The sequence below is a fragment of the Leptosomus discolor genome, chromosome 20, assembly GCF_034619465.1.
Source record: "Leptosomus discolor isolate bLepDis1 chromosome 20, bLepDis1.hap2, whole genome shotgun sequence".
Lineage (NCBI taxonomy): Eukaryota > Metazoa > Chordata > Aves > Leptosomiformes > Leptosomidae > Leptosomus > Leptosomus discolor.
The window spans coordinates 3,805,360-3,819,661 of NC_141410.1; the positions used below are offsets into that span (position 1 = coordinate 3,805,360).

Below are 14,302 nucleotides of genomic sequence, written 5' to 3' on the forward strand. Positions count from 1 at the left end.
CTTTTTGCAGGGTTTTGACGCCGGCAGCGGGGAGACCTGACACCTGCCCTCCTCGTGGGCCCTCGCAGCCGTTCCTTTTGCCTCCTGGGAGGGCTTTTGTTTTAATAAACCATCCCTTGGCCTCATCTCCCCCTTCCTCAACCCGAAACTCATCCCTTGGAGCGGCACCGGCTGCGTTTTGGGAACTGGCTACCCACTGGGAGATGGACACCCCGTCCCTGGTTGTCATCAAAACCAGGGGATGGTTTTCCTTGATTGCTTTTGTCACCTGCCGACGAGCTTTGGGGTTGGACTGGGGAGCATCAGGAATCCAGCCAGGGTGGCTTTTCCAGCGGAGGACGGGCGCATGGCTTCCCGTGCGGCGCGTAAATCGTTAAGCCGGTTTGAGTGACCTCCTGGAAACCTGAACCTGGCCCAGCCAGGAAATTATCTGCCGGCTCCAAGGGTGGGAACTAGCTCCTGAGTGGGTGTTTGTGCCGTCTGTTATCTCCCCGCTGCTGCTTTAAGCTGCCGGAGTTGGGACGCTATGGCTTGTAATCCGGAGCGGATTTAGGGCATAAGCACGTTCAACTTCATGGGACAGAGGGTGACGATTAAAATCCCACGGGGGGTGATTACGGCGATGCCTCCGGCCATCCTCGTCTCCCAGGCTGGGCAGCGGGGTGCAGCAGAGACCGGTGGGAATCGGAGGTGCTGAACCACTCTGGGCATTGTTGAAAGTAGAAAAAGCGAATTTTGTGGCCGCGTCTCCTGTGCAGGGGGAAAACACAAGGAGCAAACAAGCGTGAAAAGTGGCTGGGAGAGCTCTCCCTGCGCTTGACCTGGCTCTGCACCAGCCCTGCTCCCTTCCCCCGGCTGCTAAGCCGCTGTTTTGATGCCAACTTTTCTCCCCGGGCTCCTTTGGCACCGTTCGCCTGACCATCACGTGCTGCGGGAGGGTGACCGGGCAGTGCTGGGGTGCCCCGTGCCCGCAGCATCCCCCTGCGCGGCGGCGGTGGCCCTGAGCAGCTCTGCTGGGAGCCGGGGTGGATGGCAGAGGGGACACCGAGTCCAGCCACCTTCTGGGACTGATCCGGGGATGTCATCGCTGCAGCCAGGAGCCCATCACCGAAATAACCCCTTGGATTAGCTCACCTTATTTTTTTTTTTCCCCTGTTCTTTGCCGTGGCAGATAGCAGCAGGCTTCTGGGGAGCCGGCGGCCGGGCTACGGGACGCTGCGGCAGGACGCCGATAAATCCCGCATGGTAGGTCCGAGGGGTTTGCCGGGGGGAGGGAGGGACAGCTCGGGAAGGGTTGGCACAAAATCCACGTGTTCTCTGGAACGCCGGCACGAGATGGTGGTTTGCCAGCTCCAGAGCTACTTGGTTGTCACCTGCCTGGCGTTAAATCACACGTAGGGCTTTCGTCAGCGTAGGATTTAGATGTTTGGTAATCTTAATTTGAGTTTGTTTGATGAATAAGCATCTCCATGAAGGTATCTTCCTTTCTTCCAGGAGGTCACGGGCTACCAGACCAAGACGTGGCGGGTGGCCCTGTGCCACGCTTGCTCCGTGCTGACGGCAGGGCTGCTCCTCGTCCTCTTCCACTGGAAGCCGAGCCTGGAGGTGCAGGCGAAGTGCAAGCCCTGCGCCCTCGGCCAGGCCGACTGGGTCATCATCAGAGTAAGTCCCCAGAGGGGTCCTCATTTTTGCGCTTTCCCCTTCCGTAGCAGCCAGCCTGGCCTTGCCTTTCTTTTTATCATCCCTGAAACCCAGCCGTCATCTGGGAAAGGGTGGCCGGGGGCTCCCTGCCTGCCTGCGACCCTGTCCCCCTTTGAAGGAGCAGGGGGGACCCGTGGGGAACTCCCCATTCCCCCCTGCTCAGCCCCGTGCCTGTGTTGCAGGACCGATTCGGGCAGTGCTTCACCACCCGCGTGCGCACGGAGGCGCTGGGCGAGGGCAGGTGAGCCGGGCTGGCGGCCCCGCGGCGATGCCCAAGGGGGGCTCCCGTCTGCTTTTGGCTTCGAGGGGGGGGGGGGGGGGTGTTTGCAGCGGTGGATGGAGAGGGACATGACCCTTGGTTTTCCACCCCGAGCAGCCTGGAGCATCACCCCGGGGCCAGGCTGGAGGACAGGAGGACCAGCGTCGCCATCGGCGTGTTGGATGAGGAGGAGAGCCGGGACACCATCCGCCTCCATGAGAAGGAAGAGGTAACTCTGGTGACCCTTCCCGCCTCCGCCCCATAAATCCTCTCCCTCAGCGTGGGCTGCCCTCCTGTCCCACTAACACCTTATTTTTTCCGCCCTGCCCTGCTCAGAAGAACATCTTGCGGTACTACCTCTTCGAGGGCATGCGCTACATCTGGATCGAGCGGCGGCAGGCGTACTGTAAAGTCAGGTATTTCTCCGTCCCCCACCCCTCTGCTGCTCTCCTTGGCTCTCAGCGCCCCCCAAAATGGTCCTGACCTGTCTGGAAGTCACCATAACTGCACTGGAGCTTTCCTCCGCGCTGCAGTGCCTTTGGAGACCATCCCCGGGACGTTGGGTCAGGGAAGCTGCGCTGCTTCTCCCCCGAAGCTGTGGATGTTGCCTGTCTTTGCGGGCAGAGGAAACCGGGCAAAGGAGTTTGGCAGCTGCCCCGTGCTGGGTGCCGCTCGCCGCTCTCCAGACTGTGCCCCTTTTGTTCCCCCTCCTTGGCGCCCGCGAGCTGCGGCAGAGCCTGAGGAACAAGATGCTCTCCCTTTCCTAAAGGGTTTCTTTTTTTTTTGTGTGTGTCACCAAGGACTTGGACGTGGTGTCTGTTCTGCCAGGCCAGGCTCCTGCTGATTTTGACTCCATTTTTCTCCATTTTTCTTTCGCCTCACGCTTGCCAGCATCTTGGACGAAGGTTGGACCTGCGCAGATCTCCACCTCTCCCAGGCTGGGCTCAACCAGCAAGACCATAACACCAGGTAGGGATCCACCAGCTCCGTGGGACACCCAGGGAGCGCAGATGAGGCTTTTCCAGGCACCAGCAAATCCTGGAGCCTGGGGTTTTCTTGCGTTCGGACCTCAAAAAGAGAGGACAGCGAGGTGGGCTGGGTTGCCCTGGCTTGGCTTCTCCCCATAACCAGGCTCCTGTGGAGGTCTGGGCAGCGTGAGGGTCCCTCGAGTTGGAAATGCAGCTTTTCCCTAGCATGCACTTGCTTCCCTCCTTGCTTCCCTCTCCTCTTTGCAGAAGGAAGATCTACGGACCGAACCTCATCGAGGTGCCAGTCAAGTCCTACGCGAGGCTGTTGGTGGAGGAGGTGGGCATCTACGGGCAGAGTCGTCCCCGGGCAGATCCTTCCCCTTCTTCATGTCCCTCACTGCAAACGCTTTCTGGGCCCTGGGTGGGGAGGAGAGGACTTTAGGAGAGACAGCTTGGGCAGAGATCAGAGAAAGCAGAGCGGGTGCAGCAGTGGACCCATCCTACCTCGTAGCTCAGACAAGAGCATCCCCAGATGGTTGCAGAGGTGGCTGAGCACCCTCAGGAGTACCGGCCGTAAGCAAAGCTGGGGAGGCCGTTTGTGAGAAGTCAGCTAGTTCATCCCTCAGCCCCGGGGAAGGGCCAGCTTCTCCTCTGCGTAAGCCATTGTTCCTCAAGGAGCCTGGAGGTCTCAGGAAGGGCTGGAGGAAGGTCTTCCCCCGCCAAAACCTGCTCTCTCTCTGTTCCCTTCCAGGTGCTCAATCCCTTCTACATCTTCCAAGTGTTCAGCATCGTGCTGTGGGTCTGCGACGCCTATTACTACTACGCCGCCTGCATCTTCCTCATCTCCACCATCTCCTTAGGGCTGTCCCTCTATGAGACGAGGAAGGTTGGTGGGGGGCTTATGTGGGACAGGCAGCTCTAGTGAAATAGCCCGTTTTCTGATGCTGTTTGACCTCTGTGCTGATGTTGAACTCCCTCTGAGCCCAGCTGGGGGAGGACAACCCATAGTCCCAACGGTGGGGCAGGTTTCCTTGTCCTTCATCCGTGGTCCCGAGCCTTCGAGACGTGCTTTAGGGAGGCTTTGCTGTGCTTTTTTGAGCTGCCCTCGGGGGGCTGCTAACTGCTCCCTCCCTCGCAGCAAAGCGCCACGCTGCAAAACATGGCCAAGATGTCGGTCGGCGTCCGAGTCCATCGCCCCAGCGGAGGTGAGCGGCGATGCCCACGAGGAGCGAGGCCTCCTGGCGTTGAAGCTGTCGGGGACGGTGCCGGGATGACGTGCCTGAGCACGGCCGGGTGGTTTTTTTTTTCCAGAGGAGATGGTGGTGAGCTCCGCCGACCTGGTGCCGGGCGATTGCATCAGCCTCCCCGCGGACGGGATGCTGGTCCCTTGCGACGCCGCGCTGCTGACGGGCGAGTGCATGGTCAACGAGAGCATGCTGACGGGTGAGAGCCCCGGCTTTCGCTGGGGGTTGGAGGGGAGAGGACGAGCCTTGCGTCTCGGTGGCCCTACGGCAACCCCTTCCCATCCAGGCCAGTTGGATCCTGACCCCCCCCCCCAGGGTGATCAACCGCCCTCCATGATGTTCCTCACCGCAGGAGAGAGCGTGCCGGTGATGAAGACCCCCCTCCCGGCTGGCAGCCAGGCAGCCAGCACCCTCTATTCCCCCGAGGAGCACCGGCGGCACACCTTGTTCTGCGGGACGCAGGTCATCCAAGCCAAGTCCTACGTGGGCAGAGAAGTCCTGGCCGTGGTGACCCGCACAGGTGATGGGTTGGGGGGAAAAGCTGGGATGAAGCCACGTCCTTCAGGGCGGTGACTTTGCATGTGCTTAACCTTCTGCCCCTCTCCCGCAGGGTTTTGCACGGCCAAAGGGGATCTCATCAGCTCCATCCTCTACCCCAAACCTGTGAGCTTCAAGTTCTACAAGGATGCCGTGAAGTTCGTCCTGTTCCTCGCCGTCCTGGGTACGTCTGGGTGTGGAGGCATGGCCAGGAGCAGCCAAACTCTTCCGAAAGGGTTGAACCCACCCTTCATCTGCTTTGCTTTGTAACCAAGCCCGTTCTCCCTCCTGCACAGCTTTTATCGGCACGCTGTACAGCATCCTCATCTTGGTGAAAAACCAGGTAGGGTCGTTGAGGCTGGCGGATCCTCGAGCGCAGGCTGGTGCTGGGACTGCAGCCGATGCGGGTGGAGATGGGTGAGGGCTATCGGGATGCCCACCCCTCTTCCTCCTCGCCTGCCAGGTCCCCGTGGGGCAAATCATCATCCGTGCCCTCGACCTCATCACTGTCATCGTGCCCCCAGCTCTCCCGGCTGCCATGACGGTGGGCACCATCTATGCCCAGAACAGGCTGAAGAAACAGGGCATCTTCTGCATCAGCCCTCCCCGCATCAACCTCTGCGGGAAGATCCGCCTGGTTTGCTTCGACAAGGTGAGGCTCGGGCACGTGGGATGATGGTTTCCAGCTCGCCACGGGGCTGAGCTGGACCCACCACGCTCTCCCTGCAGACAGGAACCCTGACAGAGGAAGGTCTGGATGTCTGGGGGGTGGTTCCGCTGGAGAACAACCACTTCATGCCTATTGTCCACGAGCCCCGCTGCCTGCCTGCCGGTCCCTTGCTCTACTCCCTGGCCGCCTGCCACACCATCTCGCTGCTGCGGGCGCAGCCCATCGGCGACCCCGTGGACCTCAAGATGGTGGAGTCCACCGGCTGGGTAAGACAAGCGGTGGGCAAAGTTGTGTATCTGTAAAGAGGGAGGCAGCACGCGTCTTGCTCCACCAGGGGTGTTTAAAACCATCCGTGGGATGGAGGGGGCTCGGGGCTTGCAAGGCAGGGCTTTGCCAACGCAGCATCTGCCCTGGTTTCAGCGCCTGGAGATGATGGAGGAGGAGGAAGGTGAGCTGCCAGCCTTCCAGCAGTTTGGGACAAAGGTCTTGGCTGTGATGAAACCTCCACCCGAGGAAGAACAGCCGCGAGACAGGGTAAGTCCAGTTGACCAGAGGTTCCCCACGTCCCTGCGTCTGCACCCCCAAAGGGCTGTTGTGCATCACAGCCCCTGGAGAGGTTGTACCTCCCCGAGAAGTTCCTACCTGGCCCTGCCACCCGCTCCCTCCCCTCCACAGAAGCACCAGTCACCCGTGGGGATCCTCCGGCGTTTCCCCTTCTCCTCCTCCTTGCAGAGGATGAGCGTCTTGGTGAAGCTGCCCGGGGAAGCCTCAGCCCATGTCTACGTCAAGGGGGCCCCGGAGATGGTGGCCAGTCTCTGCAGGAAGGAAACGGGTACGTGCTGGGGGACGGTGGTTCGCTGTCACTCCCCAGGTGAGAAGCGGCCGGTCCTGCTGCCCCTTCATCTGTCTGCATCCCCGCGGGGAATTATCCTGCGGGGCTATTCCCGGAAGCTTTGGATTAGCTCCAGCCACGTGGGGGGAAGAAAAATAGGAGCCAGAAGACAGGGAAGGGGGTTGGAGTCCGGCTGAGCATCCAAAGCCCTTCAGACCTTTGGGAACTCGAGCCCCCGCTCCCCTCACCGAATTACACAGCCCGGGGTTCGTTCAGGCGCTGTCTTGACCCTGCTTTTCCCCTCGCGGCTGGCAGTGCCCGTGGATTTCTCCCAGATGCTGCGACATTACACCACGGATGGCTTCCGAGTCTTGGGTCTGGCTTGCAAACCCCTGGGCACGGTGACCACCTTCGAGGAGGCCCTGCAGCTCCCGAGGTTGGTGCCCACAGTTGGGGTTTTTTTTTTGTTCCGTTGAGATCCTGTTTGCTCCGAGCGTTTCACGGGATGCTTTGCTGCCCTGCAGCCTGCCCCATCCTAGCAGCCTGCAAGGAATTGAACCGTAACCCATACTAAAGCATCTCCTGGCTGCCCCTCAGGTGGATATTTTAGCTGTTTTACCAGGTGATCCTCTCTGCCTTGTGTTGAAGATGGTGTTGAACAGCTCGTTGTATCCCACCAGGGACTCCGTGGAGAGCAGCCTGACCTTCCTGGGGTTCCTCGTCATGAAAAACGTCCTCAAGCCGGAGTCTGCGCCCGTGATTCACCTCCTGAGGAACGCCAACATCCGCCCCGTCATGGTGACAGGTGACCCTGCGGAGGGAAACGGGGACACCGGGCTCGGGGAAGAGGTGGGACATGGACAACCCTTGACGTTGTGCAAGGCGTGGAGGGTTTCTCCACCAGAAATTGGTGGCCTGAAGCAGCTGGGAGGCACAGCAAGGACTCCTGGATCACATCAATGGCGGTATCTTGCGAGCACCCCAAACAGCTAACGGGGAGCGGCGGGGGGGCACGACATAGGGGCCGCCTTTGGGGGGGTTGCAGCAAGGCAAGCAGCGCTGCCAGGGTTTGAGGCTGCTGCCTCGCTCTGGGGTAGGGCAGAAATGAGATTTTTGGAGCTCGGCCCCAAAACACAAGGAAGCAAAGGGACCCCCCAGCGTGGCTCTGTGGTGGCTGGGAGGGGGGATGGGGCAGGTTTGAGCCACTCTTCTTGGCCTCCAGCCACGCGAGACCTTGCCAGCGCCGGCTAGCCAACGCCGCTCCAGGTTGCTCAGCCTCGCCCGCCTCTTTCTGCCAGGAGACAACATGCTGACGGCCGTGAACGTGGCCAAGAGCTGCCTCATGGTGGAGCCGAAAGAGCGGGTGATCTTCGTCAACGCCTCCCCGCCCGGCCACGACAAACCCGCCGCTCTCAAGTTCATCCTCGCCGAGCACTCCCAGGGCGAAGAGCAGCCGGAGGTGAGTCCCACGGCCACGTTTCGGGGGGGTTCTGTGAAGCCCAAACTGCCAGTCCCCTTGGAGGACTCTCTTTTTCGCAGCATCGTTGCCCTTAGAGGCAATTGCAGGTACAATTCTGCCCCTTCTTAAATGCCTCCTTCAGGAGGAGATAACCTGCTCCTTTTTCTCCCTGGAAGCACATCAGGCTGGAGCTGATGCTCCAAACACCCTCGTTGGATGCAGCCAGCACCGTGCTGCTCAGATCCTGCTCCGGGCTTGGTCACGCAAGCTTTTTATCCAAAACACCATCATTTATGTGCCTGAAATTGAGGTTTGAGGGAAGCTGCTTTCCCTCCTGCTCCGGATGCTGGTTCAAACGGTTGCCCAGGGGCTCAGCAGGGATTTGAGCGCGAGTCGAAGCCCCGCTGCGGGAAAAAAGGCCTTGTTTTCCTTGGCAGGGTCTGCACCAGCAGGACAGCTGCTCCCTCCAGCCGCAGCCCTACCACTTCGCGCTGAACGGCAAATCCTTCGCCGTGGTTTGCGAGCACTTCGCCGACCTGCTGCCGAAGGTGAGCCCGGCGGCGGGGAATCCTCCGGCAAGGTTGACCTCACCGGGGGTTTCATGCTGCAGCCTCACAGCCCCAAAACTGCGGGTGGTTTTTTGTTGGGTTTTTTTTTTTTTTTGCTGGTGCAAGATGCCCTCTGCCCTGCTGAGCTGGCAAAGCTCAGAATAACCAGGCTCCTCCTGGGTGCGTGATGCAAACACGGAGCCTTTCCCTCTTTGCAGATCCTTATCCGAGCCACCGTGTTCGCCCGCATGTCGCCTGACCAGAAAACTCAGCTGGTGTGCAGCCTGCAAGAGCTCAAGTAAGCCCCTGCAGCCCCAGGATGAGGAGGGCCAAGGGGGGTTAGTCCTCTGCCCAGGGACTTCTTTTGTGCGCTGGAGCGGTTGGCAGCTGCATCCTGCCCTCTCCCAGATATGGGGTGATCCTAAAAACGGGGGGGTGCAACCTGCCCTCTCCCAGATGTGGGGTGATCCTGAATACGAGGGGTGCAACCTTGAAGACCCAGGGCTTTTCCCCCATCCCGTTGTGACATATCGGATCCCTTCTCACCGCAGCTACTGCGTGGGGATGTGCGGGGACGGCGCCAACGACTGCGGGGCCCTGAAGGCGGCCGACGTGGGCATCTCGCTGGCGGAGGCGGAGGCGTCGGTGGCCTCGCCGTTCACCTCCCGCGTGGCCAACATCGAGTGCGTGCCCACCGTCATCCGGTGAGCTGCCGGGAGCCTCGTGGGGGGGGGGGATAAAAACCAAGGGGGGGGTCTCCTGAGTGCCTCCGTCCCCTCTTTGGGACAGCTCATGGAAAGGGTGTTGTGGCGGGTGGGTAAATCTCTCTTTTCCCTCCGCAGGGAGGGCAGGTGCTCACTGGTCACCTCCTTCGGCGTCTTCAAGTACATGGCCCTGTACAGCCTGGTGCAGTTCGTGTCCGTCCTGCTGCTCTACACGGTGAGTCCCGCCGTTGCCCGATGCTCAGGGATGCCTTTGGGTCACCTTGTCCCTTTTAACCTGTCCCTTTCTTAGTCCCACGCTGAGAGCGGGTGGTTTCTCCTTCCCAGATCAACACCAACCTGAGCGATTTCCAGTTCCTCTTCTTCGACCTGATCATCACCACCACCGTGGCGGTGCTGATGGGTCGGACCGGTCCTGCCCAGGAGCTGGGAGTGGAGCGTCCCCAAGGGGCGTTGATCAGCGTCCTCGTGCTGGGCAGCCTGCTGCTCCAAACGGCTTTGCTCATCACCGTGCAAGTCCTCAGCTACTTCATCACCGTCTCGCAGAGCTGGTAAGGGACCCGGCTTTAGGGGTGGGAACGGCGACGAGGATTGCAACAGAGCCCGGGTGCTGGTCCTTGGTTTTGGCCAGCGCCCGCTGGCATCAAGGATGCGTCCAGCCACCTTGCAGCGAACGGCTCCCGTGGGCTCGTGGAGAACAAGGGGTCGGCGTTCAGACCCTCTCCTTGCCTCTGACCCTCTGCCTTCTCCCCGGCCTGGCTTAGGTACGTGCCGCTGAACAGCACGGTGACGGCTCCCCAAAACCTGCCCAACTATGAGAACACGGTCCTCTTCTGTGTCACGGGCTTCCAGTACCTCATCCTGGCCGTCGCCATGTCCAAGGGGTACCCGTTTCGGGAGCCGCTCTACACCAACGGTGAGGATGGTGCTGGCAACGTGGATGAAGAGAGACGTCAAACCTTCCTTCTCCTCCTCAACTCTCTTCCTTCTCGCCCTCAGTGCTATTCTTGGTAGTCCTCATCCTCCTTTTTGGCCTCATGATCTGGTTGACCCTCTACCCGCTGGGCTTCCCCAAAACCCTGCTGAAGCTGCAGGGCATCGATGACTTGAATTTCAAGCTGCTGCTGCTGGGGATCGCTGCCCTCAACTTCTTCGCTGCCTTCGTGCTGGAGGTAGGTCAGCCCGGGGTGGGCATTGAGCGCACAAGGGACGCGTCTCGTCCGTTTGGGTCTGTCTGAGCCACCCCTTTTCCAGGAGCCGTGGGCACGGAGGGAGCAGGGCTCACCTTGGCATCGGCTCTGCCCTCTCCTTGAGGTCCACAGCCTCCCCAAAAACCTCTTCTCCCTCCCCATCTTTGCTGCAGACCGCCCTGGACCACGGCTTGCTCAGCTGCCTCCGCAAGCTGCGCCGCAAGAAAGCATCCAAGAAGCTTTTCAAGAGGCTGGAGAAGGAGCTGAGCCAGCAGCAGCCATCCTGGCCGCCCCTTAATGAACCGCTCTTCGCTACGCCCAAGATGTCCATCGCCGTGAGATAGCACCCGCCGGGCTTCCCTCCTGCCTGCCCTGCAGGCCAGCGCTGCCCGCCAGCCCTCGGACGCCGTCGTTTATTTATTGACCCTGGTAAATCGAGGGGTGCGGTGGGCAGCGCGGCTCATCCTCCCCGCGGCGAGACCCTCGGCATCGCAGCTGTGAAAGCGCCCGCGCCGGCCCGGCAGCCGTGGCCGAGAGGAGGAGATGCTGGAGAAGCAAACTGGGGGTGGGGAGAAGGTCCAGAAGAAGAGAAATGGGTCCAGCTCAGTTCTTCCTCCAGGACCTCTCCCGCTCCCGTGCTGGCCTCAGCCCCGTCTCCCCGCGCTGGGCGCACTGGTACTGTTTTGCAGGGGGGACGCCGCCTCCCTTTGCCTCTCCCGGCTGGTCAAAACCACCGAGGAGAACGTCCTTGATCTTCTCGTGGCGAGGGCGCCCACCCCAGCCTCACGTCTCTGCTCACTGTGAAAAAAAACCCCACCCCCTCCGCCTTCCCCCCCGCGGCCGCCCTAGATGTGTAGGAACTGTTTACAAACCGCCCCGGCCCCGGCTTGCCAAGGATGCTGCTCCAGCCCCAGCGCCCGGGGACTGACCACGGGCACCCTCTCCGCTCGCGATGCTCCCGCAGAGCACTTCTGCTTTCGGACGGGACCCTTGTAGCATTAAAAAAACCCCACCCGAATCTTTATTTTTTAACTCTCCTCCAGTGCATTGAGGTGTAAGTGCAGTCGGGAGAATGACGTACCGCTTTGTTTCCGTGTGGTGCTGTCGTGAGCGTTGTCTAATAAATTAACACTATTTTCTTGACCACTTGCTTGTGCTGCCTGGCGTGGATGGACTCCTTGGGGCAGGACGGCATCGGCGGCGCGGGTGAGTGTCAGATGGAGGAGATGAAAGAGGTTTGAGGGTCGCCTCGTGCTCCATCTGGGCTGGAAGATGCCGTCCTCGATGCCTGAAAGCAGAGAGTGAACCCAGGGGTGGCACCGCCTGGGATTTCAGCAGCCCAAACCGAGCATCAGCGAGTAAATAACCCCCGAGCCTGTCTCCAGCTGGAATTTCCTAGAAAATAATTGCTGGAAAAACCCAGGTGTCCTCGCCAAGGCTGCAAAACCTCGCTCCTTCAACGGCGGAAGAGCCGGTAGATGGAGATGCCGCATCCCGAAAGGGGAAGAGCCGAGCCCCGGCATGCTGTCTGCCCTGCCTTCCGAGGGGGTTTTCGGCCACCCCTCAGCCTGGTGCTCGGATCGAAGGCTGGTTCTGGCGGGGACTCGCCTGCATGGAAAGCCTAAACCCCTCCGAGCGCCAGCGGCGCCTCTCTGCCCTCCGGGAGCTGGGGATTAGATCAGGAAATGAGGCACAAGCAGAGGTAAGAGGTTTCCTGAAATCCTAGCCAAGGCTTCAGTTATTAAACCAGGCTTCCTGAGCTTAAAAAAAAAAATAATAAAAAAAAAACCCACACCAAAAAACACACTCCATACTCGACCCTCGGAGATTTTTGCGCTTGGCAATTTTAGAAGCAAAAGGCACCCAGGTCTGAGGGACCCGTTTGCGCCTCGGGTTTTTTCCTCACCCCACACTGGGGTGTTTTGCTTGGCTGCTTTTTGCAGGGTGTTCCTGGGCCTCAGGGGGTTTTGCAAAGTCCGTTTAATTATTAACAGGCAGCTCCTGCCCTTCGCTGGAGGTTAACAGAGCTGGGGACAAGGACAGCGCTGGCTTTTGGGGCAGGCAGAAGCTTCATGGGAGCAGCTATTAGATGTGGTTGGAGTCGTTTGGATGGTTTTATCCATCCTCCAGGCTGGAAAAATCGGGCTTGATATGTGATGGGAGCTCCTTAAAAACCGCTCTGCTTCTCCTCCGGGTCTGAAACTGGGTTTTCTCCTCGTTTTTAGAGCACTCGGCCCCGCTTCTGGCTGCAGAAATGCTCGTACCTCGGCACAACTGGTTGTGGGCTTGGTGCAAGGGGTGCAATCCTGCCCCGCGGGTGAAAAATCACCGTCTCATCCCCATCCCCGTGCACGCTGCTGGCCGGCTCCGGAGAGCTTCTCCCTCCGTGCCAGCCCTCGAGCAGCCTCCGTTTGCTCCGTTGCTGGTTTTGAACGTACCTAAAATTGGCAGGTTTTTACCCCCCAGCACTGAGCTCGGCGGGTTTTAGGGGAGCATCCCCAGCCTCGCCGGGATGCAGCCGGCACCCCGCATCCTCCGGAAAGCCGCCAGCGAGCCGGGGGAAAGAGGGCCCCACGGTCAGCCATCCACCGCCGCGCCGGGGCTGCGGATCTGCTCCGGCGTCCTCAGCCTGGGTGGGTGAAAAAAAAAAAAGGGGATTTGGGTTTTTTTTTTTTTCTTCCTCCATCCTGGGATAAAACTTTAAATCTACCGTAGGGTTGCAGCATCCTCGCTGCTCCGGGGGCAGTAGGTCGAGCGCTAATGGTGAACGTCGAGTCAGGAGGGGTGTTATCCCAGGATCCCAAATTTTGGGGGTTTATTTCGGGTTTTGTTTCGGTTTCCCCAAGAGCAGCCGAGGTCACAGCACAATGCCCCTGATGGGATCCTTTCATCTCACAAAACCCAGCCTGACCCGTGCTGGCGTGCTCAGGGCTGCGCCAAATCCTCTCTCCTTGCTTTTACAGTCAATTTAAAATTCGGGGAAAAAAAAACCAAAACAGAACAACCCCTGGCCCTGAGGACCATTGCATCCATACGCACTTCTTGACTTTTGATTATTTTTTTTTTTAAATTATTATTTTTTCCCCCCTAACTGGCAGCAATTTGGGAGGAGGAAGGGGCCGGCTCAGGTGTGGCATTAGGACCCAGCGGATCCCCCATGTTGGAGGTAGGAGGTTTTTGGGGGTTTTTTTCTTTTTTTTTTTTTTAAACTCTCATTTTGGAGTTTTTGAAAGCGGAGAGAAGAGACCAAGGCGGTGGGCAAGGGCAGAACCAGCACTAACACGCAGAGCGGTAAGGACCAGGCGAGAGAGACACCCCCCCCCCCCCCTCCTCCATCCCACCCCCCTGCACCAGGCAGGGATGCTGGGGACCCCCCAGCAGCGGCTGGGGCTGACCCCCCCCCCTCTCCGGGGCTTTGCAGAGTCGCCTTAAAAAGAAAAAAAAAAAAAAATACAAACCAACCAAAAAAACCCTCCATCGGTCGGGTCGAGTTCGCAAAAGCTCTTTTCAACCTTTTAAGCTCCTAAAAAAAAGAAAAAAAAAAAACACCTTATTTTTGGGGGTGCCCAAGAGCCAGCACCCGCGGGGGGGACCCCACCTTTGCAGCCTGACAGCTATTGTAGGAGATTGTTGGGGTTGTTGGGGTTTTTTTTGTGACCACTTCAAGAAGTCTAAAAATACCCTAATGTCTGAAGGAAGCTGTGTATTTTTTTTTTTTTTTTTCCATCCTGGAAAGAGACTAGAAAAGGGTTATTTTAATATTTCTATTTATTTTGTCCCCCTGAGTGGGGGGAAGGGACCCTAAGGAAAATGCGAGGTGTGAAAAATGGGGACGGGGAGAAAAGTTTGGTGTGTTGGGTTTTGGGTTGTTTTTTTTTTTTTTTTAAACCTTTGGTCAAGGGCCAAAAAAAATTTGAATCCTTTCATATTCCCTTTGTTCTCCCATTCTCTGGCAACGGGAGAGCTTAAAAAGAAAAAAAAAAAAAAAAAAAGAAAGAAAAGAAAGAAAAGAAAGGAAAAAGGAAAGAAAAAAAGCTGGGGGAGGGGGGAAAGGCTGGGGGAAGGTGGGGTTTAGCAGAATGAAAGAGAGAGACTGTGGTGTTCTTTCTTCGGGGTTGATTGTTCCCAGATGTGCAGTTGCAAAAACATCTGGCGCGGCTGGAGTCGTCGGA

General features: G+C 58.8%; 1 protein-coding gene across 1 annotated transcript; it reads left to right on the top strand.

The window, feature by feature from the left end:
• Positions 1–622: 622 nt before the first annotated feature.
• On the top strand, positions 623–10,475 carry ATP13A2 (ATPase cation transporting 13A2). The gene is made up of 29 exons (XM_086476328.1): positions 623–677; positions 1,130–1,245; positions 1,495–1,662; positions 1,884–1,942; positions 2,078–2,189; positions 2,297–2,376; positions 2,852–2,929; positions 3,196–3,265; positions 3,680–3,814; positions 4,067–4,133; positions 4,240–4,371; positions 4,525–4,692; positions 4,783–4,893; positions 5,006–5,052; positions 5,173–5,361; positions 5,439–5,645; positions 5,800–5,913; positions 6,055–6,211; positions 6,527–6,647; positions 6,892–7,016; positions 7,510–7,670; positions 8,108–8,218; positions 8,437–8,516; positions 8,770–8,922; positions 9,061–9,157; positions 9,268–9,491; positions 9,705–9,856; positions 9,940–10,112; positions 10,304–10,475. Exons 1-29 carry the CDS (start codon positions 623–625, stop codon positions 10,472–10,474), a joined length of 3,633 nt encoding a protein of 1,210 aa, XP_086332454.1. The 3' UTR covers position 10,475.
• Positions 10,476–14,302: the final 3,827 nt, after the last annotated feature.